Raw genomic sequence first — 22,785 nt, 5'->3', positions numbered from 1 at the left:
TGTACATGTTTGTGTATGAAGGTGCATAAGATGGCACATGTGATTACAGATATGTACTACCACATCTAGCATTCACATCGGTTCTGGGGATCTGAACCCAGGCTATCAAGCTTACCCACTGGGCCATTTTCTACTGCTTTTTTTTCATACAAAGTCTAAAATCATGTATATATGTTGCACTTAAAATATATCTTAATTCAGAATAGAGTTTCAAGTGCTCAGTGGCCATATATGCCTTTAGAGGAAACTCAGACATATTTTTGCACAGTCCAATTCATGATGAGATCTGAGTGTCCACAATGGTAAGTATTTTTTATAGTGTACAGTTCATGTAGGCTTGGGACTGTAGCTCAGTAGTAGGGCACCTAGGTTTAACACCTAGTACTGCCAAAAAAGAGAAAGCTTCAGCATTCAATGCACACATACATCCACCTCCTATTTTATACTCTTGTATTTTCTATGTTAACCTACTCTCTTTCAGTTAGTAGGCTATTTCAGTAATCCAGATGAGAGTTAATGGGTTTGAGATTACGGGGTAAATGGGGGGAAAGAGAACTGGACAAACTTGGGAGTTATCGAAAAGGCAAATGTGACAGGTTTGGTAATTTAGTCTGAGAATGGGGCAGGGTCAAGGAAGGCTAGTTTATTGGGTGGTGGTGGCGCACACCTGTCATCCCAGCACTTGGGAGGCAGGGGCAGGTGGATCTCTCTGAATCTGAGGCCAGCCTGGTTTGCAAAATGAGTCTAGGACAGCCAAGGCTGCCACAGAGAAACCCTGTCTTGAAAAAAAAAGGAAGGCTCCAGTGAGTGGGTGTGGTTCCTGTAAGAAGGACACAGAGGCAGGCAGATCTCTGTGAGTACAAGGCCAGCCTGGTCTACAGAGAGAGTCCAGGACAGCCAGGGCTCCATGTAACAGAGAAACCTTGTCTCGATAAACAAAACAACAACAACAACAAGATTATCTAGTTAGTGTTTGTGGCACTCAGGAGAGACTTTTGAACTGAAGGTAGAGATTGCAGAAACTACCTGGAAGAGGTGATGTCAAATGGATGACAGTGAAAGTCCTTCACCTTCTGGATTTAGAAGGAAGTGGATTGAAATAATTATTAGCAAAGATGCCTTGGGATAATACTAATGGTAGGTGGCTCATTCCTGTTATACCAGCACTTGGAGGCTAAGATGGTGTTCTGAGATTTGTGCCAACTTGACCCAAATTAAAGTCCTTTGGGGAGAGGGACTCTCAGTTGAGAAATGCCTCCAAAAGATTTGCCTTGGTATAAGCTTGGTAGCATGTACTTTTAAATCCCAGCGCTTGGGAGGCAGAGGAAGGTGTATGTCCCATGAGTTTGAGGCCATCCTGATCTACATTAATGAGTTACAAGGCAGCCAGGGCTACATAAAGAGATCTGTCTCAAAAACCAGAGATAAGCCTAGGCAATTTGTAGTGCATTTTCTTTATTGTTGATTGATATGGAAGGGCCTGGCTCACTGTGTGGTGATACCCCTGGGTGGTTCTGGGAAATTTAAGAAAGCAGGTTAAGCAAGCCAGTAAGCAGCACTCCTCCATAGCCTCTGCATTAGCTCCTGCCTCCAGGTTCCTGTCCTGTGTGAGATTCTACCCTGACTTCCCTCAGGGATAGAGTGTGATGTGGAACTGGAAACTGAAATAAACCCTTTCCTCCCTAAATTGTTTTTTGCTCATGGTGTCTTATCACAGCAATAGAAACCCTAGTTAAGACAGATGGGAAGTTAAGACAGACAAATGTGAGGCTAGTCTGGGTGTATATAACATGACTATTTAAAAAAAAACAACAACAAACCCCCCATGTAATACAAAGACAATCTTACCAAAACCAATTATTAGTCACCCCAAACAATCCTGTGACAAGGCTAACTCTAGGAATCTGTCTTAGTCAGAGTCACTCTTGCTGTGATGAAACACCATGACCGCAAGCAACTTGGGGGAGGAAAGGACTTATTTGGCTTACATATCCCAACTCAAAGCCTGTTACAGGAAGCCAAGGCAGGAGCCCAGAGGCAGGAGCTGATGGCGAGGCCATGCAGGAGTGCTGCATATTAGTTTGCTTTCCTTGGCTTGCTCAACTTGCTTTCTTATAGAACCCAGGACCACTAGTTAAAGCAGTGTCCCAATCTATGATGAGATGAACCCTCCCCAATCAATCACTAATTAAGAAAATGAACTGGGCCTCCCCACAACAATCATCAATCAAGAAGACACTCCACAGACTTGACACATGGGCCCAATCTTTGGGAAGCATTTTCTCAATTAAGGTTCCCTCTTCTCAGATGACTCTAGCTTGGGTAGAGCTGACATACAACTAGCTAGCACAGACTCAATGTACACTAAAGCATCTTACTGTCTTCCTGGGGGGGGGATGGAGAACAGAAGAGCTCTTATGAAATCTATTAGGCTATTCCTAATTCTTGCCTATCTGCACAGGAAATTTGGCTAAATTAATAACCTTTTATCCTCAAATCTTTCCAGGACAGAATCCCAAGGCAGACACTTAAAGAGCCAAGAAAGGATGGATTATGGACAGGGAAGAGAAATGTGTTTCTCAAATGACTGAGAGATCAGGGTACCAAGGGGAGGGTGAGCTCCCAGAGGGAACATCCAGAGTCAGCAGCAAGATCAAATGAGGTGAGAAGACAGAAGGAAGAGTTTCTGATTGGATTTAGCAGATAGTCAGTGGTTCTGTTTTGGTAAAGCTGTGTGAGCTTCGGTTCAATGAAGTTATGAGAAAGAAGAGTGAAAGCTGAAGCTCCCTCTTATCTGATAGCTTCTGCCGCTGTCTGTAAAGGGGCAGGGAAAGTAGTAGTGGCTTGATTCTGGCAGGTGCAGAAGGATGCTGGGATGTTGGGTCCTGTCACAATGTTTTTCAGAGGTTTTCAGACTGGGAATAAGAAGAGGTAGAAATGGCTGGAGAGAGAGAGAGAGAGAGAGAGAGAGAGAGAGAGAGAGAGAGAGAGAGAGAGAGAGAGAGAGAGTTCATGTGGTAAAATACCACACAAGCAAGAAGAGCTTGTCATCCAGACTAGGCACAGAGGCACAGGCCTGTGATCCCAGATCTGTGGAGTGAGAAGAGACTCTCTGGGGCTAGCTGTCCTCCCAATCTAGCCAAATCAACAGACTCTAGGCTCAGAGAGAGACTCTGTCTCAAAAAACAAAAACAAAGTAGAGAATGATTAAGTTGGACACACCTGAAATCAACTTTTGACCTCTACACACACACACACACACACACACACACACACACACACACACACACACACACACACTCACAGAGACAGAGAGACAGAGAGAGGGAGGGAGGGAGGGAGAGAGAGAGAGAGAGAGAGAGAGAGAATCAGAGACGGAGAGGATATGCTGGTTCTTGATAAGGTAGAATGACAAGAACAAACAAGCCGGGTCCTTTGTGGCCTCTGGATCATTGCATCAGCTGCCAAAAAGATGAACCTAGAGGGAACTGGACAGCCCCACAGTGAAAGGGCTTCAGGTCTGGTGAAGCTGAACTCACTGAGCCCTGCTGTGTTACTCAGTCACAGTTTTGTCCTGAAATCATTGTGTGGATTTAAGCAAATCATGTTCCTTCTATATTTCAATTCTACCACCCAAAAATGAGTAAAACAGGTGACTGCCTGCCATGGAGTATGATCCATTGCAGTATGTCTGTTCAACCTGCTGGTCCAGTCAAAAGTCAGGGCTCTGGCACTCCTTGCTTCTGTCTCATTTGATCCATTTGGGGACAAGACAGGTTGAATGATGTTACGGTAAGACATACTGGCTAAATATGCATAAGAAATGTTCACAGAGTACTTTGAAATTTTCCATTAGTGTTGTATAAACCCCTTCTTCTGACTTCTGGTTTGTTTTTTGTTTTTGTCTCAGATGCCTCCTCAAAGGCTTGAATGTATTCCAAATTGTATCTGTTATATTTTATTCATTGTTTAAAGAAAGCTATGTTGAATCTTTTCCTCATGTGAACAATAGCCTCCTAATTTACCTGTTTCATAATACTGATGTTTGAAACATTGGCTTTCTTCAAGGCATGGTAGTATTGAGTTGAATTAGAGGAGTTTTCTTAACAGATGCTGTCCATCTACGCTCAATGCTTGGGCTTAAAACCTAGGAAGGAGAAAAGCAACAGTCTGGAAGCTCCTGTGTCTGTAGCTAGTGCCTGAGCAAAGCTTCTCAGTGACTCTTAGGAAAATAAACATAGAAAAAGAATTATTCCATCTGATCACGGGGGGCAGAATGAAAAGGAGAAAGGAAGGAAGGTAGGAATGAAGTAAGGCAGGCCTATTTTCTTCCAATAATCTCCCAGGTAACAGCCTCTACCTTGCTAGGGTCTGATTACCCGTTGCTGGCCTCAGACCATAGTATTATTGTTTTAACAGTCCTACCTTCCTCTTTATCCCAGCATGAACTGGGTTGTAAGGGAGGCTAGAGAAGCTGACCCTGCTTGGGGGAAGACAGTTTAGCACTCAATGATCTTGAAGGCGGACTTGAAAACACAGTGATTAGAAACTAAAGCAGTGAGCCCTGGTAGTGTAAGCCTGTGTAATAATGTGCAGGGCCACACAGGGCTAGCCTATTGAGCAGGATTCATTTTCATATAACTCCTCCCTCCAGCCAAAGCCTTTGACTTGGGGTTTTTGTTTTCCACTCCATAATTCACACACGCTGAACCTGACATCAGTGTAAAAGGACGCTGAGGGTTATTTAAATGGGCATTTAAGAAAAATAACAACAGCAATAATAGGTTAATAGCAACATTGTGACTGATGTGTAGAGCTTATTGCCAAGCAAATGATGTTGAAAGCCCATTCCTAGGACACACAGGTTTCTATGCTTCATCTCTAGTACGCAGAATGCCTAATAGAGACTGCAGGCACAGTCACATAATAACAAATTGTATTGTAGCTCCAAATTGTTTAGTTACAAGGTAATTGTTCTATACTGGTTCCAGGCTGGAGGTCTTACTCATTTTTCTCTGTAGGTGATGGAGAAATGGTACAGCCATTCATGGTCACACTGTACTGGGCACTGTGTTGAATGTTCTATATGTGTTAAACACATACAAACAGGCCACAGACTCATGAAATAAGAATTACTATTCCTCACATTATAAGAAAATCAAGAAAAAAAACCCCAAACATTAGATACCAACCAATTAAACAGAGATTTCAAATTAGATCGGTCTGACTTCTAAACCATATACGTTTTCAACCCAGTGAGCCATGAGTTACCTGCTCAAGCCCCAGAGGATTCAGAAGCAATATGTGTGTGACTGCACATTGAGAAATGCTGTCTTCAGCCCTCCCGTGTCATATTTTTAAACTTTAGGACTGGGAAACAAAGCTGATATCTAGGTCTTTTGTAGTAAAATTAGAAATTCAAAATAAGTACTATTTGTCTTACTGCTGGGGATTGAACTCTGGGCTTTTCGCGTTAGGCATGTAGTCTACCACTGAACCACATCCTAGTCTCAAAGGAAAGACTTTTGACCCAGTAATTCCTCTCCAAAGAAACTTGTACAGATGGCCACACCCAAACAACACTATAGTATGTTTTACCTAAATGCTCAGTAAAAGAGGACTGGGTAAATAAGTTGTAGTATATCTATATGGCAATGAGAATAAAGGACAGACAACGAGCCACAAGAATGTAGCTAAACCTCACGATTCAGACATGAAATGATGTGTACTGCATAGTTTCCTTTCCACAAAATACAAAGGAAGATAGGCAGAGCTCTCCAATGACACAAGAAGGCAGGGAGATGGAGGGGTAGTGACTTGATCAGGATGCTGTGCACACCCAGGCTTTAGAGGGAAAGACAAAAGAGCTGTTGTTAGCCAGGCCTTTATTCCCAGCACTCTCGGGAGGCAGAGGCAGGCGGATCGCTGTGAGTTCAAGGCCAGCCTGGTCTACAAAGTGAGTTCAGGACAGCCAAGGCTACACAGAGAAACCCTGTCTGAAAAAAAAAAAAGAGCTGCTGTTAAGGCTACCCAATCCTCCCCATCTGCCTATTGCTACATAAATTCTGGTTAAATTAGTCTTCTTCACTCCACACTCTCCCAGGATAGGACCCTGGGAGCAATATTTTGAGGGCTAATAGAGGAAGATCCCATAAAGAAGGCAGAATATTCTCATATAGATTGAAAAGTTGGAATGCAAGGACAACACTGTTACCTCATTGATAAGTCGACCGTTTTCCCATTGATAACAAATCAGTTTTGGTTAAAGAAGTCACATATTTTTTCAGAGTATACCTTTGGAGCACATTTGTCCATTGCTCAGAAAAACCCAATCATTATCAAAAGACAATTATGCACATACTTCAAGCTGAGATGTTAGAAATAGCTGTACTCAATCTGACTGCATAGCAAGCCTCCCACACTACATAATTTGTTCTAATGCTTGTTTCTTCCAATCCTCAGCAATGTTTCTATATGTCTTCTAAACATATTTTCTGACAAAAGAATACATTTTTAGTTTGACATTGTTTTATTTCTCCTACATGTTAGAGTTACTCATTTTACTGTGGCAGGAAGAACAGAGTTTGTTTTTTCTCTCTCTCTCTCTTTTAAACTACAAGAAACTGAAAAAATACTTCTAAATATTTATCGTTACACGTGACAATATTTTTTTTACAGTGCTGGGTTGAGTATTCCATGATTCAAAACATGAAACTTAAAAATATCACTTGTTTTGTTTTTTGTTTTTAGATTTTTGAGACAGGGTTTCCCTGTGTAGCCTTGGCTGTCCTGGACTTGCTTTGTAGACCAGGCTGGCCTCGAACTCATAGCGATCCTCCTGCCTCTGCCTGCCGAGTGCTGGGATTAAATGAGTGCACCATCCATGCCCAGCAAAAACATTTGTCTTCATGTTCTGAATGCTTCATTTTAGACAACCATGATAGTTCTGGTAGCTTTCTACTGCCTCTGTTAGCTGCCATCTTGAGGTATGATATACCCTCAAACTGGAACATCTTGGCATTTCTCATAGTCCTCTGTATAATAACTTTTATTTCAGCTGTCTTTTTGTGAGATGAGGTTAAGTCATCATTGGTTGTGCCTCATCATGTGGCTGATGCAGAATGGGGAATAGAAGTGTCAGCTCTTCTTCCTTTTCCTTCTCTTCCTCTTCTGTGGAGCATTGTTTTTTGTTTGTTTAATCTCATTTTGTTTGTTTGTGGGCTTTGGGGGGAGGTTTGAGACAGGGTTTCTCTGTGTAGCCGTGGCTGTCCTGGATTTGATTTGTGGACCAGGCTGTCTTTGAACTCACAGAGATCAGCTTGCCTGTGCTTCCCAAATGCTGGGATTATAGGCATGCGCCAGCATGCCCAGTGGTTCATTTTTCTTTTTTAAGACAGGGTCTACTCTGTGAGTTTGAGGCCACCCTGGTCTACAAAGCAAGTCCAGGACAGCCAAGGCTACACAGAGAAACCCTGTCTAAATAAACAATCCAGACAGGGTCTACTATATTCCAGACTGACCTCCAACTCGCTATACAGCCAAGGATGACCTTGAACTTCTGATCCTCTTTCCTGTGCCTTCCCAGTCCTGCGATTTTCAGCATGTGACATGGAGTCTGGTTTTGTGTGATGCTGGGAATCAAACTCATGGCTTTGTATAAGTTAGAGAAGCACTCCGCCAACTGAGCTGCATCCCCAAGCCCAGCTCTGCCATTTTCTTGGTGTTTACCCATGTTATTATTCTTGTTTCCCTATTTTTAACTTATTAAAATTTATTATAATTTAGTCACATTACATCCCATCTTTCTTATCTTCCCATTCCTACCCTCCCTCCCTCCCCTAGACCTCTGATGGGGGGGGAGCTCCCCCACCTTCTGACCACAGCTATCAGGTCTCATCAGGATAGCCTACCTCCCCTTCCTCTGTATGCCCTCTAGGCCGCCTGCCCCGCTAAGGGGCAGCCATCAAATCACTGTGCACCAGAGTTCGAGTCAGAGGCAGTCCCCACTCTCCTCACCACCATGGAGCATGAGCTGTCCACTGGCTACATCTGAACAGGGGGTCTAGGTTCTCTGCACGCATTGTCCTTGGTTGGTGCATCAGTTTGTACAGGGCCCTCTGGGTCCAGATCCGCTGGCCTTGGTGGTCTCTTTACAGGGTTCCTGAATCCTCTAGGTCCTTCCATGCCCCAACTCTTTCATGCAACTCTCAGCGCTTCACACAGAGTTCTTTGTTTCCCTATTTTGTTGCAAGAAATGTTTTTTTGAAAGACTCATCATTATTATTTTTTTATTTATGTGTATGTGTATATGTAGGGGTATGTGCACATGAGTGTGGATGCCTTCAGAGGTCAGAGGCATGGGCATCCTCTTAGAGCTGGAGATATGGACAGTTTTGAGCTGCCTGGTTATGCGTGCCGGAGAAAATTCAGGTCCTCTGCAAGAGCAGTATGGGTTTTTAACCACTAACCCATCCCTCCAGCCCTTCATTGCAGGAAATGTTTTAAGCCACTAACTGATCTGTTTAGTTAAAATTAGATAATATAGTCTACAAAGGCTAGTTCAAAGCCTAGGTCAGGCCACCCCATTTGTACTCTACCTTTAGGATGTCATTATATACTTTACCATGACAGAGCGGGAGTGCCAGCGCAAATCCATATGTTAGAATTAGATATTAGTGATGCTGCCTTTCTTGATTACTGACATGAAAAGTAAGTATAAATAGAATTGCAAGAGTCACTGTCCGCTGCATTGTCTTCTACTTTGCACATAAAGAACCAGTCAGTGGTCTACACATTCCAGATCTTGCCCTTGGGTGCCGCGGTAATGGGAGCGAGCTGCATTTGCAGCCTGTGTGTTTTCGTTCCTTATAGAAATGCTCTTCTTAGCTGCCTTTTCTTTGGCTCTGGGACTCTGCCTTGCATGGCAAACCTTCCAAACAAAGCTGTCTTCATCTAGGAGCTGTTATTGCACTTTTGTTTTGTTTTGTTTTGTTTTTCAAGACAGGGTCTCTCTGTGTAGGCCTGGCTGTCCTGGACTCCCTTTGTAGACCAGGCTGGCCCTGAACTCACAGAGATCCGCCTGCCTCTGCTCTCGAGTGCTGGGATTAAAGGCGTGTGCCACCGCCCCCCAGCACCCACCTCTTTTTTAAACGTAAGAACAATGCTCCCTTTCTGCTCCTCGTTGCTCGGACCGCTGAGAGTTAACGCCATTTCTGTAGTCCACGTTCTCTAAAGTGCTGATGAACACAGCATGCACTCCTGCACTCCGTGTGCTCGCTGCACTCTGATCTTATCTTCTGGTGTTTAGAGATAGAACCCGCAGGCCTGCACTTGCGGGGTAAGCACTCCATCACCGAGCTTCACCCTGATCCCTTCTCCAGGGGCTACTGAAAAACTCACCTGTTTCCTTCCTCTCACAAATAAAACAAGTTTCAAATTGCCACTTTTTACTTTTTAAATGCCACTTTAAGATTTTGGGAGAAGGTAGTGAGATAGGAATACAATAAATGGCTGATATGGGTCATAAGCTCTTTAAAGTTCAACCACCTAAGAAAACACAACTTAGTGTAAGAAATTTCTCACCTCCAGGTAAAGATTCTTTTTTTTTTCTTTCTGGTTTTTAGAAACAATGTTTCTCTGCATAGTCTCCCATGTCCTGGACTTGCTTTGTAGACCAGGCTGGTCTCGAACTCACAGCGATCCACCTGCCTCTGCCTCCTGAGTGCTCCGATTACAGGCGTGCGCCACTGTGCCCGGCTCAGGCGAAGATTCTTACTACCAGTGCCTATTCATGCCACGAAACCTAAGATCTGTTAACTGTAAGCTGCGCTTCTGTTGCATAGGAGACAATGATTATAAGATAAGATTTAGCTTCTTCCTCGGCGCTACCTACGAGGTGGCTGCCATCTCTTTTGCGGCATCATGGCTGCCCTCTCGCCTCTGGTGAAGCCCAAGATCATCAAACAGAGGACCAAGAAGTTCATCAGGCACCAGTCAGACCGATATGTCAAAATTAAGCGAAACTGGCGGAAACCCAGAGGTATCGACAACAGGGTGCGAAGAAGATTCAAGGGCCAGATCCTGATGCCCAGCATTGGTTATGGGAGCAACAAGAAGACCAAGCACATGCTGCCTAGCGGCTTCCGGAAGGTTCTGGTCCACAATGTCAAGGAGCTGGAAGTGCTGCTGATGTGCAACAAATCTTACTGTGCTGAGATTGCTCACAATGTTTCCTCCAAGAACCGAAAAGCCATCGTAGAAAGAGCGGCACAGCTGGCCATCAGAGTCACCAATCCCAACGCCAGGCTACGCAGCGAGGAAAATGAGTAGATGGCTTGAGTGCGTGTTTTATTTATGTTTAAATAAAACCACAAAAACTGACATTTTGAAAAAAAAAAAAGACAAGATTTACTGAGAGGCACACCCTAATCTTGAACCCATTAAATTTTGAGGGGAGGAAACCAATATTTCCTAATCAGTGAAATGTAATTTCAGGTTCAGTTCTGGGACTCTTCATGCTATTTAAAAATCACCATTGTGTGTTCCAAAGCAACATGAGAGGGACTTGTAGTTTATGGGTGGTCAGTGTTTTAAGACAGCCCACATACCAGGGCAGAATACACTTTCTCATCCCTGATCTCTAAAGGAGCACTAATTACTAGTCTGATTTACATGCAGATGCTTAGACACTTTTGTTTCTTTGTTTTGTTTTTTGAGACAGAGTTTTTCTTTGGAACTCTGTAGACCAGGCTGACCTCAAACTCACAGAGATCCATCTGCCTCTCCAGAGTGCTGGGATTAAAGGTGTGCGCTACTGCCGCCCAGCTGTTGTCTTTTTAATTTATGTTTTTGCTTTCTTTTGTTTTTGAGATGAGGTCTTACTCTGTATCCTTGGCTGTCCTGGAACTCTCTATGTAGCCCATGCTGGTGCAGACTCACGGATCTACACCTGCCTTTGCCTCTCAAGTGTTGGGATTAAAGTCATGCATCATGACATATACCGGCCTAGTTTTTATGTTTTAAAAACGTAAACTATCAGACCCATCTCCATTAGCGATTCCCTCTCCTCCAATCTCTCCTCTACCTCTTCAGCATGTTTCCTTCTCAACTTCATGTGCTTTTCTATCTTTAAGTCCCGAGTCCACTTAGTGCTGCCTGTTTGGACACGAGTGTTGGAGCGTTTATTGGAGCGTGGGCATCCTCTGAGGTGCTTCATCCCCTAAGAAAACGGACTCCCTTTCTCTTGGCAACCATACACTGCCAATAGGTCGTCAAGTAGTGGTGGGACGTTGTGATCCCTCCCCTGATCCAGTTCATGCTTGGGCTTTATCTGGCTTGATTTTTGTGCAGCTCTTGTACGTGAATGCACAGTCACTGCCAGTTTATAACTACAACTGCCCTCTCACATCCAGATGACTGCAATGAAATAATTGTGTGTGGGTTTTTTTTTTCCTTTCCCTTAATGGAGTTCTTACAAGGCGAATCTAAATAAAGTTGCAAATGCGTTTTTAAAAGATATTTCAGGTAACTTTTTAACTGTGCTATATTGTTTTGCTTTTAAACAGCTTCAACCTACTTATTCCCAACAATAGAAAAGTGGGTAAAGGACAGAGTATTCTCAGAAGAAAATACAAATGGCTAATAAACATTTGAAAAGCGTTCGATCTTTCTTGTAATCAAAATAATGCAAATTGAAACAGCATGATGCCGTTTTTGGTCTATAAAATTGACAAAGATAATACTTAATGCCAGGGACAATGGCAACAAGATAGGCACTTTTCATACATTGTAATGTGAGTGTAAATGATTCTGCTTTTGTGGATGGTAATTTACCTATATATGTTAAAACACTCTTCAAATGTTTATCCTTAAAATGTTTATACCCCGATCTAAGTAATTTAGCTCCTAGGCATCTATTCAAAAAAGTAATAAGAGATTCAGAATTATGTTTAGAATGTTACTTTTATTAAAAAATATTTTTAAATTAACATTTAACAATAGGGAACTATTTATGATTTTTCTTTTTTAAAGATTTATTTTATTTTCAATTATGTGTATATGCACATATTTGTGTATGGGTGTGCAGGTGCCTACAGAATTTAGAAGATGGTATCAAATTTGCTGCAGCTAGAGCTATAGGCTGTTGTGAGCTGCTTGATAGGGGTGCTGGGAGAGCTGGACTCTGCAAGAGCAGTAATGAATTTTTAAACACTGAGCTACCTTTCTGGCTCTATTTATCATTCTCTTAGTCAGTGTAATATTTTATTGTCTTCCAAATTAATGAGGTTAAATGATATAAGATAGTCATGATGTGTTGGGTGAAAAGGGGGCTTATGCAGTAATCTCTGAAAGTTGTTAGTATGTATACATGGCATATCAGAAAGGCTGAAACTAAACTTAAAAAGTAGTATCAACCACTGACTCTGGAAAACAGAATTATTGGAGACGTGATTTCTTCTCTTAACCTTCCCTAGTTTTCTAAAACATACACTATGATGATAAGAGACATTCATAGCACACTGTCAATATGTGTATTTCCTTCCTGGGTTTAATGCCTATTTCTGTCCTTATCAACAATCACTTTCTCCAGTTACCATCCAACTAGTGTTTATTAAGGACCTACTCTGTTAGGTACAGCCTTGGGGAATGGAGCTATAGCAACAAAGATGACAGACCAAGTCCTTGCTTTCTTGGATTTTCATCATGGTGGAGAAAGACTGTCTACAAATGTAGTGTCTCCTCATTTGACAACTTGGACCTCTCTTCTACCTGCCTTCATGCTTTTACATGTTATACCAGGAATTTCTTCCAATTGTTATGTTTGCTTGTTTATTTGTTTTTTCTGAGACAGTGTCTCTCTGTTCTCTGTGTAGCCTTGGCTGTCCTGGATTCACTTTGTAGACCAGGCTGGCCTTGAACTCACAGTGATCTGCTTGCCTCTGCCTCTGCTGGGATTAAAGGCCTGTGCCTCCACACTCAGCTCTTCCAATTGTTTTAAGTCGCTTATAATCAGTCATTGTCTAGACTCCTACTGTCAGCTCAGTCCTCTCTCCTAAATTTCAGATTTGTACATACAGGCATTTCCTGCTTGGAGATCTAAAAGGAATGTCAAAGTGAGGGACTGAGAACAGAAGCCAAATCTTTCCATCCTTCCTACCTGACTTCCTCTTCTAGTGCCGGTCTCATCCAGAGAATGGTAACCCAGGTGTTCCAGTTCTTCTGCCCAGTTAGTCTGGAATTATCCTAGCTCTTCATTCTCTCATACTTTCTATCCAATTTATTCCAACTTTTACTTGTGTAAACTCTAAGTAAAATCTGATGTCTCATTACCTCTACTGTGGTGTTTTATTTTTGTTTTCTATCTTAGATCTTTTAACAGTTTGTTTTCAATATATCTGTTAAGGTCCTGTTAAAGGCAGGTGTAGTGGTGCATGCCTTAATCCCAACATAGGAAAGACTAAGGAAAGAGAATCAAGAGCTCAGACCACCACCAGATACTGAGTTCAAGGCCAGCCTGGACTATATAAGATCTTGTTTCAAAAAGAGAACAAAAACCAGAGAGTAGATTCACTTGGAAAGAGGGCTTGCAGTAAGCATGAGAAGCTGAGGTTTGAATCCAGCATCTGTGTTTTTAAAAAGCCGTATGTACACACACACACACACACACACACACACACACACACACACACACACACACACATGCACACACTCACTCACCGCATACTTAAACAAAAAGGTCAGATACTGCTTGCTTGCTTTATTCTTCTTTTCTCCTCCTTTTCTACTGGGAATTGAATCTAAGCTCTCCCTCCTTCTAGGCAAACACTACCATTGAGGTATGTCTGAAGCCGCTTTTTACTTTTATTTGGAGACACGGTTGCATTAAATGGCCCAGGCTAGCCTTGAACTTTGTAGCCTAGGCAGGTCTTGAACTTCAGCCTTCTGAGTAGCTGAGATTACAGACCTGCCAATTGTCTTTCTATCACATTTATTCTTGAGCTCCCTATTACCTTTCCTCACCTTGTATATTTATTTTTTTTACATAGCATGCAATTACTGCTTAACACACTATAGTTTACATTCTTTTTGTTATTTGTCATTAATTTTCAGGATTGAGGACAGGGCTTTTTTTTTTGTCTGTTATAGCCTCTGATATGACCTCAAAATCTTACTGAGTTCCAAAACTTCCCTATACATAGGAATTATATCAGCTATTTTACAGATAATAGCTGAATAGCTTTTCTTTTCCATAAAACCTGCCCTCAATATTCAGGACAACCAAGTCTTGATTAAATCTTCTGCAACTCTGAAATCATGGAACAAGAAATAGTTCTTTAAATTTACTTTTCCATTATGCAAATTACACAAGTGTGTTCTCATTATAAGAACAAAGTAAAATAACTCATATATCTTCTCTCCAAATAGGTAATTAAATGTCTGATGTTTATTCTTCTAGACTAAGTAGACTTTCTATGACGGCAGGAATGTTCTCTATCTGTGCTGCCCAATAGATCTATTGGCCATATGTGGTTGATGAACACTTCAAATGTGGCTAGCATGAGTGAGATTCTGTTTTATATTTTGTTTCACTTTAAGTATTAAGTTAGTTTAAATAGCCACATGTAGCTGGGTGTGGTGGCACATGCATTTAATCCCAGCACTCGGGAGGCAGAGGCAAGTGGATCGCTGTGAGTTTGAGGCTAGCCTGGGCTACACTGCGAGTCCAAGACAGCCAAGGCTAAACAGAAAAACCCTGTCTCGAAAAACAAAACAAACAAAAAAAAAAGCTGGGCGTGAATCCCAGCATTTGGGAGGCAGAGGCAGGTGGATCACTGTGAGTTCAAGGCGTCTACAAAGCGAGTCCAGGACAGCCAAGGCTAACACAGAGAGACCCTGTCTTGAAAAACAAACAAACAAAATAGACACATGTGAACCAGGTGTGGTGGCACAGGACTACACAGAGAAACCTTGTCTCAAAAAACTAAAAAAAATAAAATTTAAAAAAATGCCAGCACAATTCTTATCTATTTCTACACCACTCTTCTCCCCTCTTTGTTTAATCATAAATGATATTACTCAGTATTAACATGCAGGCATACTATTTAGGGTTTTGCATTTTGCATTCAGTGAAATATCTTAGGAGTGATTCCTTGTTGGTACATATATATCTGTCCCACTCTTTATAATGATGCCCATTACATTTTAATGCGTACACATACTTAACAAAATGAGAAAATGGATACTTCTTTTTTTGTTGTTTTTTTGACACAGGGTTTCTCTGTGTAGCCTTGGCTTTCCTGGACTAGATTTGTAGGCCAGGCTGGCCTTGAACTCACAGTGATCCGCCTGCCTCTGCCTCTCAAGTGCTGGGATTAAAGGCGTGCGCCACCACGCCCGGCTGAAAATGGATACTTCTTGATGTTGACCATGTTCCATGGAATTCTGCTGGTCAGACTTCGGTATCGGCTGTATGGTGTGAGATTCTACATAATCAATGACACGATTCAAGATTCTAGTGGCTTGCGTCAGACCTATGGTCAACTGTTAGTTTTTTTTTCTATCTTCAAAAAGATAAAAATGTTATGATTGTAAATTAAATCTGGACTTAAAATTATGTTCAGACACTAGAAAGAATTTTTGAGAGGTTGGATTTTCAAGACAGGTTTTTCTGTGTAGGCTTGGCTGTCTTGGAACTCACTCTGTAGATCATGCTGACCTTGAACTCATAGAAATCCACCTGCCTCTGCTTCCCAAGTGCTGGGATTAAAGGTGTGCACCACCAACTGCCTGACAGAGAAATAGAATTTTTTTTTATGATGTCTTTTTTAAATTCATGATTTGTGGTCCTCAATCTGATCAGTCCAGTTGTTGTCAGTTAGTGATGCACAGTGTATAAGTACAGGTGCTATGTGTCATTGTTTTGCACTCAAGTAATAAATGTGTCATATATTTTATGTAGTACCTAATAGCTCTCTGTTTGCACATGCATGCATGTGTATGTGTGTGTGTGTGTGTGTGTGTGTGTGTGTGTGTGCAGGTGTGTGCTATAGGTGTATGTGCATATTGCACCTGCACGCACTTGCACAACTACTGCTATGTAGCCTACGCTGTCTTTGAACTCCTATGTGGCCTACTCTGGCTGGGAATTAATGAGCTTCCTGCCTCAGTCTCTTGAGTATGCTCCTCTTGCCTGGCTACCTAACAGGTTTTGTTTTAGGTAAATATTTGACAATTCTCAGTCAAAGAGATTCTATAAAAGCAACGTCCAATATACAACGCCTTTCCCTTTACAAAGCCTTTTGGGAGTATGGATTTTGTACTGCACTGTGGTATACAGTTTATATAACTGTAACATGTGACAAATAGGAAGCCTATTTTACAAGCTGTTTGGGTGTTCTGAAAAAAAATATTTTTTTGGTGTCTTCGAGACAGGGTTTCTCTGTGTAGCCTTGGCTGTCCTGGACTCACTTTATAGACCAGCCTGGCCTTGAACTTACAGTGATCTGCCTGCCTCTACCGCCCGAGTGCTGAGATCAAAGGCGTGCGCCACCACGCCTGGCCTGAAATCTTAAATTAAGCAGGAGGACTTTTCCTGTGGCCTAGAACCTAATCAGTTGTCGTGCAAAGCACATGTGCATGTGAAGTACCGGGCACTGGGCCAGGGCTGCTTCTCCCCCTCCTCCTCCTCCTCCTCCTCCTCCTCCTCCTCCTCCTCCTCCCCCTCCTCCTCCTCCTCCTTCTTCATTTTGTTTTTTTGTTGGTTTTTTTTTTTTTTTGAGATAGGGTTTCTCTGTGTAGCCCTGGCTGTCCTGGACTCACATTGTAGACCAGGCTGGCCTCGAACTCACAGTGATCCGCCTGCCTCTGCCTCCCAAGTGCTGGGATTACAGGAGTGCGCCACCACGCCCGGCCCCTGGCCAAGGCTTCTCATCTTTTGCAAGCCCTCACTCTTCTGCTGAATAGTCTGTTGTGCCTCTCCAACTTTGAATTTGGATTATGGTTCTCTAGGGAGGTGTGATCTATGGTTCTGATGACCCCCTTCTCTTCTAGTCACTTGATTTCTAGGATCTGCATGTTGAAAAGAATGGGCCTTTGAGCTGCGTGGTGGTGGTGGTGGTGGTGGCGCACACTTTTATTCCCAGCGCTTGAGAGGCACACACAGGCACTTGAGAGGCAGACACTCAGGAGGCAGAGGCAGGTGGATCTCTCTGAGATCGAGGCCAGCCTGGTCTACAAAGACAGGGTTTCTCTGTGTAGCCTTGGCTGTCCTGGACTCACTCTGTAGACCAGGCTGGCCTCTAACTCACAGCCATCTGCCTGCCTCTGCCTCCCAAGTGCTGGGATTAAAGGCGTGGACCACTATGCCCAGCTCAGCAGTGTTTAATTCTTAGCCCAAGGTTTATTCTGCATCACTTTGAAAGGAAATCTTCTGGAAAGCAGGGCTCTGGCTTGTTTACTTTTGTGTTGTGTCTGTTCCAAGCATAGTCATCTCATCTATTACAAGAGATAACCCGTTTCCATGGCAACCCCTGTTACTTGTATACATGCTGCACACACGAGCACACTCACGCCCTTAGGGATCCTGTCTGCTCTCTATCTCTTCAGTTTTCCCATTTCCTTACTTCTGGGTCATAAGACTCAATAGCAAAATGCTCAGTACACATAAACTATCTTTGTCTTTCAGTAAATGTTATTTTAACATTTTCTCTCTGTTTTAAATGCTAGCTTTCATACCCTCTTAATACATCTTCCTTATGGAAGACGTCTAATAGGATTTGTGACTAGTACATGAAATATTTGTAAATAGTCATTTGTTTTAGACTATTTGATAAAGATTAGCTGTTCATATATACACATACATGAAAAGGCTGTGTATGGTGCCATACACACATAATCCAAACATGAAGGCTGAAGCAAGAGGTTTATGAATTCCAGGTTAGCCTGGGCTTTATAGCAAGTTACAGCTAAACTGGGCTAGCATGATAGTAAGATGCTATCTTAAAAAAACCCCACAATCACAACAGCAAAACAATGACTCACTAATATAAGATATTCTCATTTGGGTCTGGAGAGGTGGCTCGGCAGTTAAGAGCACTTGCTCCTCTTCTAGGAGACCTAGGTTTGGTTTTCAGTACTTGTGAAAGGAGTCTCACAACTGCCTGTAACTCCAGCTGCAGGGCAGTGGCTGCCCTCTTCTGGCTTCTGTGGCTACCCACACATATGAGGCTTATTTACACACCGACATGTGTGCATGAGTGCATGCACACCCACATGCATGCGCACACACACACAAAAACATTCTTACGCACAAGCATTTTTCTTGTTTTATGGAGAACGGCATTATCTATCATTATACAAAAATACGTAGTGCTCTGTGTGATGTAACGAGTAAGGCTAGCAATTGTGGGTACACTGTATTGGGTACTACGTAGAGCATACATATAATCTCTGCTTGTCACAACAGTCCTGCAAGATAGTTGCCCCTTTTACAGATGAGACTGAATCCAGATACATTAAAGAATTTGCTTCTAGGAACACACAAAGTCGCCCACTTGTGTAGCTAGTTCCAACATTGAGCCACCCACGATTTTCCCTGCCACTGCTGTTGGACCCCAAAATGCACCTGACACAACCTGAACCAATTCTGGTTGTGTCCTGATTTGAAAACGTGAGCTTAGCCAGATTCTTCTCTATGACTGTGCGTGTGTGTGTGTGTGTGTGTGTGTGTGTGTGTGTGTGTGTGTGTGTTACTAGGGATAGAACCCAGCACCTTGTGTATGCTAGGCAAACACTCCACCACTGAGGAAGAGTATGAGTTCAAGGTTAGCCTGGGATACCTGACAAGACCTTGTCTCCATACAAACAAGCAAGCAAACAAAGAAAACAGCCTCAGGGACAGCTTGTGACGGGAGGACTGAGAAAGTCATGTGGAGCAGCTACATACAAGCTGAAGCTGTGGGGAGTGGCAAGCAAGCAGTGACTTGACTGTGGTAGAAGGATGCTGAGGGATGGGAACGGAGCAGAAGGAAGCACATGCTGTCAACAGCCAGGTTGGGGCAGAACACTTGGCATGCTGCGACCACACTCTGCCCGTTTCCTCTTCCTCCATTTTCTCTGCCTTAAAATAAATCCTCCAGCCCTTGAGCTAACTTTAGTGAATGTTTTAAACCAGGAGAGCCTAGTTAAAATGTACATGCAGTATGTGCTACAAAGGAGATTTGAACGGGAGTCTTACACACACAGATGGCAGGCATCCCTTTGCCACACTGTATGTTTCTCTGGTCTACTAGAGCCCACAAAATCACCTTAATGTATCCAAGGGAAAAAACAAAACCAAAACCAAACAAAAAATGGAGTCACGTTTCCCAGTTCTTTTTCCTGAGTCTTGGTTTGTTGCCAGAGCCCTGAAGGGGAGGGTGAGAGTTATGGGAGTCTCGGACAACAGCTAGAAGGATCTCCCAACAAAAGTGCAGCAGGATCCGTGCCTCAGAGTGGAAGGTACTGAGCGGGGCTACAGCACAGGACCAGGGCGAGGTTTGGTCCTTTAAAAAATTGTTTTACATATACATTTATATTCTTACATACATATATATACACACACACACACACACAATAATCTACCTATAGCAAGAAGAACCATGACACAATCAAGAATTATATAAATGTTACATTCATAGTGTTTTGGCTGTTTGGGTTTGGTTCTTGTCAGTGTCTTGGAGAACATGGTCTCATCAAGAGCAGAGACTAACTTCCGGGCATGATGGCGCATGCCTGCTAGACCAGAACTCAGGAGGACAAGGCAGAAGAATTCTGAGTTCAAGGTCAGCTTGGGATATATAATGAGGCCCTGACTTTTTTAAAAAAATAAATAAATAAAAAGCCAAGGATTGGGATAGCTAGTTTTATCCCTGCAGTTAGCCCCAGATTTTAATATAGCACCTGACATAGATTTGAACGAATAAGTGAGTGACTGAAGAAATATGAATAAATGAATGATAGAAGTAAATTGCACCCCCTGTTCCAATGTCTAGATCCTTCCTCTGTCAAATCTTCCCAAGTTAAGGAATGCCACCTGTCTCCATCTCTAATAAGCAATTCATGCAGCACTGTGAGTAATGTTTACAGTGACTAGTGAACCTTAGCTTTAAAAAAAAATGAAGATGATGTAGTAGTGACTGTGGTAATGACATAGCTCAAAGACCTGCAAGTGGACAACTCTGGATTGCCCTGTTTACAAAAACACCGCCCGCTTTGTCTTCCTCTGTCTGGAGAGAGTGAGGTTTTCATTTTAAGAGGCTGACTAAAAAATGCAGGGCCACTTCCTGGGCAGGCTTCCAAGTGACTACATCTTTCTCACAGCGTTCCCCAGAGCCTCAGCCCAAGCTGCCTGGGGCGGGGCCTCTAGCCATTGGTAGCCGGGGGAGCTACCACAGGAGCAGTTATCTGCAGCCCGCCAGAATTGCTGTGCTTTTAGGCTCTCTCCGGGTGCAGATATCAGCCTTGGCCTTTGCATTGAAGAGACGTCAGCATTTGTGATTGGCCAGCCTGGTGTGTGTGTGTGTGTGTGTGTGTGTGTGTGTGTGTGTGTGTGTGTGTTACAGGAGATGTCGTGCCACGCTTCCGAATATGAGGTTCCTTTCGGCCGAGTGTCCCGGGTGTGGGTGAGTCTAAATATCTGAAGACTGCCCTTGTTGGTTGGGAAATGCTCAAAGTTGGGCATTATGATTTTCCCAAGGGCATGACTTAGCATATTTCTTAATCCTACGGAGCCTCGGTTGTCTTTTCTGTGAAATAGGCATAGTATAGTGGTGTCCTATGGAAAGATAGGAATACGTATGCAGCATGGTGTGTTGGGAAGCCAAAGAGAGGTGGCAGCCCCAGCGCATCTCTTCCAACACCTGTCGTATGGTAGGCACTGTACAGATCTATTCTTTTTTCTTTTTTTAATTTAATTTGTTCTTAGCTTTTAAGACAGGGTCTTACTATAAAGCACAGGCTGGCCTTGAACTCTCCATCATCCTGTCTCAACCTCCCAAAAGTTGGGATGACATGCGTGAGCCACCATGCCTAACTAGCTCTTAATATTCCTGATGCATCAGTTAAACGGGAGGGGGAAGGGACTGTGACAAAGGGTTCTTTCTAGGAGCACAATATTGCTTTGGCAGGCCCAGCAAATATATCCTACTTCTTCCCCCTAGTCCCGTGGGTCTCAGTCTCTGAAGCCTCAGATTGTGGCACATTGAAGCACTCCCTCCACAGTTCAGGCTGGCCTGGAACTCACTGTGATCCTCCTGCCTTGGGCCTCTCTACTTGGGCACTGGGACTACAGGTGTGAGCCACCATGGCCTGCTATATTCTTCTTGGTTGAACCTGTTTACCAAACAGGAAACTTCAAGGGAAGATGGTGGCGCTGAAAAAAAAATGTTTATGAAAAGGTATTTATTTCTCTTCTTTTTTTTTTTCCTTTCTAGACCCTGACTGCACCAGCCCCATTCGCCGATGAGTCCAGCTGCCAGTGCCAAGCACCTCATGAAAAACTGACCATTGCGCAGGCCCGCTTAGGAACACCAGGTGAGGCTGTTGTTTTCATTTCTCACATGGGCTTCGTCATGACATCTGAAGTCTCACAAAGCATGTGAGCAGCGCTCGCTTTCAGGGTGGAATTTCGAGATTCTAGCACAGTGCGAGAAGACACATTCAAAGGACGGGAGCCGAGCACCAGGTGAGTGAGGTGGCTTGCAACTGTAATCTCAGCTCCCAGGAGGCTGAACCAGGAGGACCACTGTGAAGCTGAGGCCAGCCTGGGTTGTTCCAGGACAGCCTGGGCTGCAGAGTCAGACTCTATTAAAAAATAAAAATAAATCAAAACAGCAATAGCTTATCCAAATCAAAGCGGCCAAGGGAAAATGCAGGAGAATATAGATGCTTAAGCCCAAGCTCTGCGTTTGCTAGGTCTACAGACTCTCGCAACTCATGAAAAGATCTGGATTCCTCTTCTCATTTGCAGAACAGGGACAACGCCTTGCTCCACATGGCTTTTGTGACAGGTAGAGTCTGTTATAACTACCATTTTTCAAGGTGTTGATGAACTAAGCCACTATAATTGTAACTATTCTGAAATGTCTTCATTTTTATATTCTAAGCGAGCCCTAAAAAGACTGGGTTCTGTTCTAGAAGTGTATTCCTTCATCCATCCCTTTAGCCTACATCAGAAGACCAGTGGGGAAAGGAACTGTAAAAGGAATTGCTTCCCAAGGGAGTTCATGATAATTAAAACGACAAGACCACTAGATAGGAAGTAAAGGCCACTGGCACATGTATACATGTACAACACTGATGATAAATGACAGTTCAGAGAATGGCACATTCATGTATCCTGGAGAGGTCGGGCAAGATTTAAGGGAGGGTGCAGAACTTTAGCTGGTTCTTTTGGGAGACGTTTTGGACTATGGCTACAGAAAACAGCAAGTTATCCTGGCAGGGTAGAATACGAACAGTGCAGGAAAGCACAGAGTGTGAGGGTAAATGGGGATCATCCCAGCTGGTTAGGATGGAGTAAAAAATAAGACTGGTTGAGTGAGTTAAGCTTTAAGGCATTTATGATTGCAAAGACAGAGTGAGCTGCCACTGCCACTGCAATACCCAAGCAACCCAGATTTGAAGGAATCTACAGGAGTAGGGACCGTGTGTTAACCAATTGTAATCGGCATTTATTAAATGTGTACAAGGTGCTAAGGTGTTTATGTGTATCCTGCCATTTTGCTCTCACAACTCAACATGGTCAGT

General features: G+C 43.1%; 2 protein-coding genes across 4 annotated transcripts in view; both read left to right on the top strand.

Moving 5' to 3' along the window:
- PCYT1B (phosphate cytidylyltransferase 1B, choline) overlaps positions 1-22,785 on the top strand; it is a 92,961-nt gene that overhangs the window by 25,703 nt on the left and 44,473 nt on the right. For 2 of the 3 annotated variants that reach the window (XM_084790443.1, XM_084790441.1), the window contains exon 2: positions 21,471-21,570. In XM_084790443.1, the coding sequence (XP_084646569.1) occupies positions 21,471-21,570 (100 nt within the window). Of the gene's footprint in view, positions 1-20,495; positions 20,661-21,470; positions 21,571-22,785 lie in introns of those variants that run through there. The other variant, XM_084790442.1, reaches the window with a different exon arrangement.
- On the top strand, positions 9,907-10,398 carry LOC311602422 (large ribosomal subunit protein eL32-like). Its single transcript, XM_084790444.1, has one exon. The coding sequence runs from the start codon at positions 9,922-9,924 to the stop codon at positions 10,327-10,329; it is 408 nt and encodes a 135-aa protein (XP_084646570.1). The 5' UTR covers positions 9,907-9,921; the 3' UTR covers positions 10,330-10,398.

This window comes from Acomys minous, assembly GCF_964271855.1.
Source record: "Acomys minous genome assembly, chromosome: 7".
In the NCBI taxonomy this organism is placed as follows: domain Eukaryota; kingdom Metazoa; phylum Chordata; class Mammalia; order Rodentia; family Muridae; genus Acomys; species Acomys minous.
Note: the sequence above shows the minus strand (reverse complement) of the source record. Positions and strands in the feature narration are given on the sequence as shown.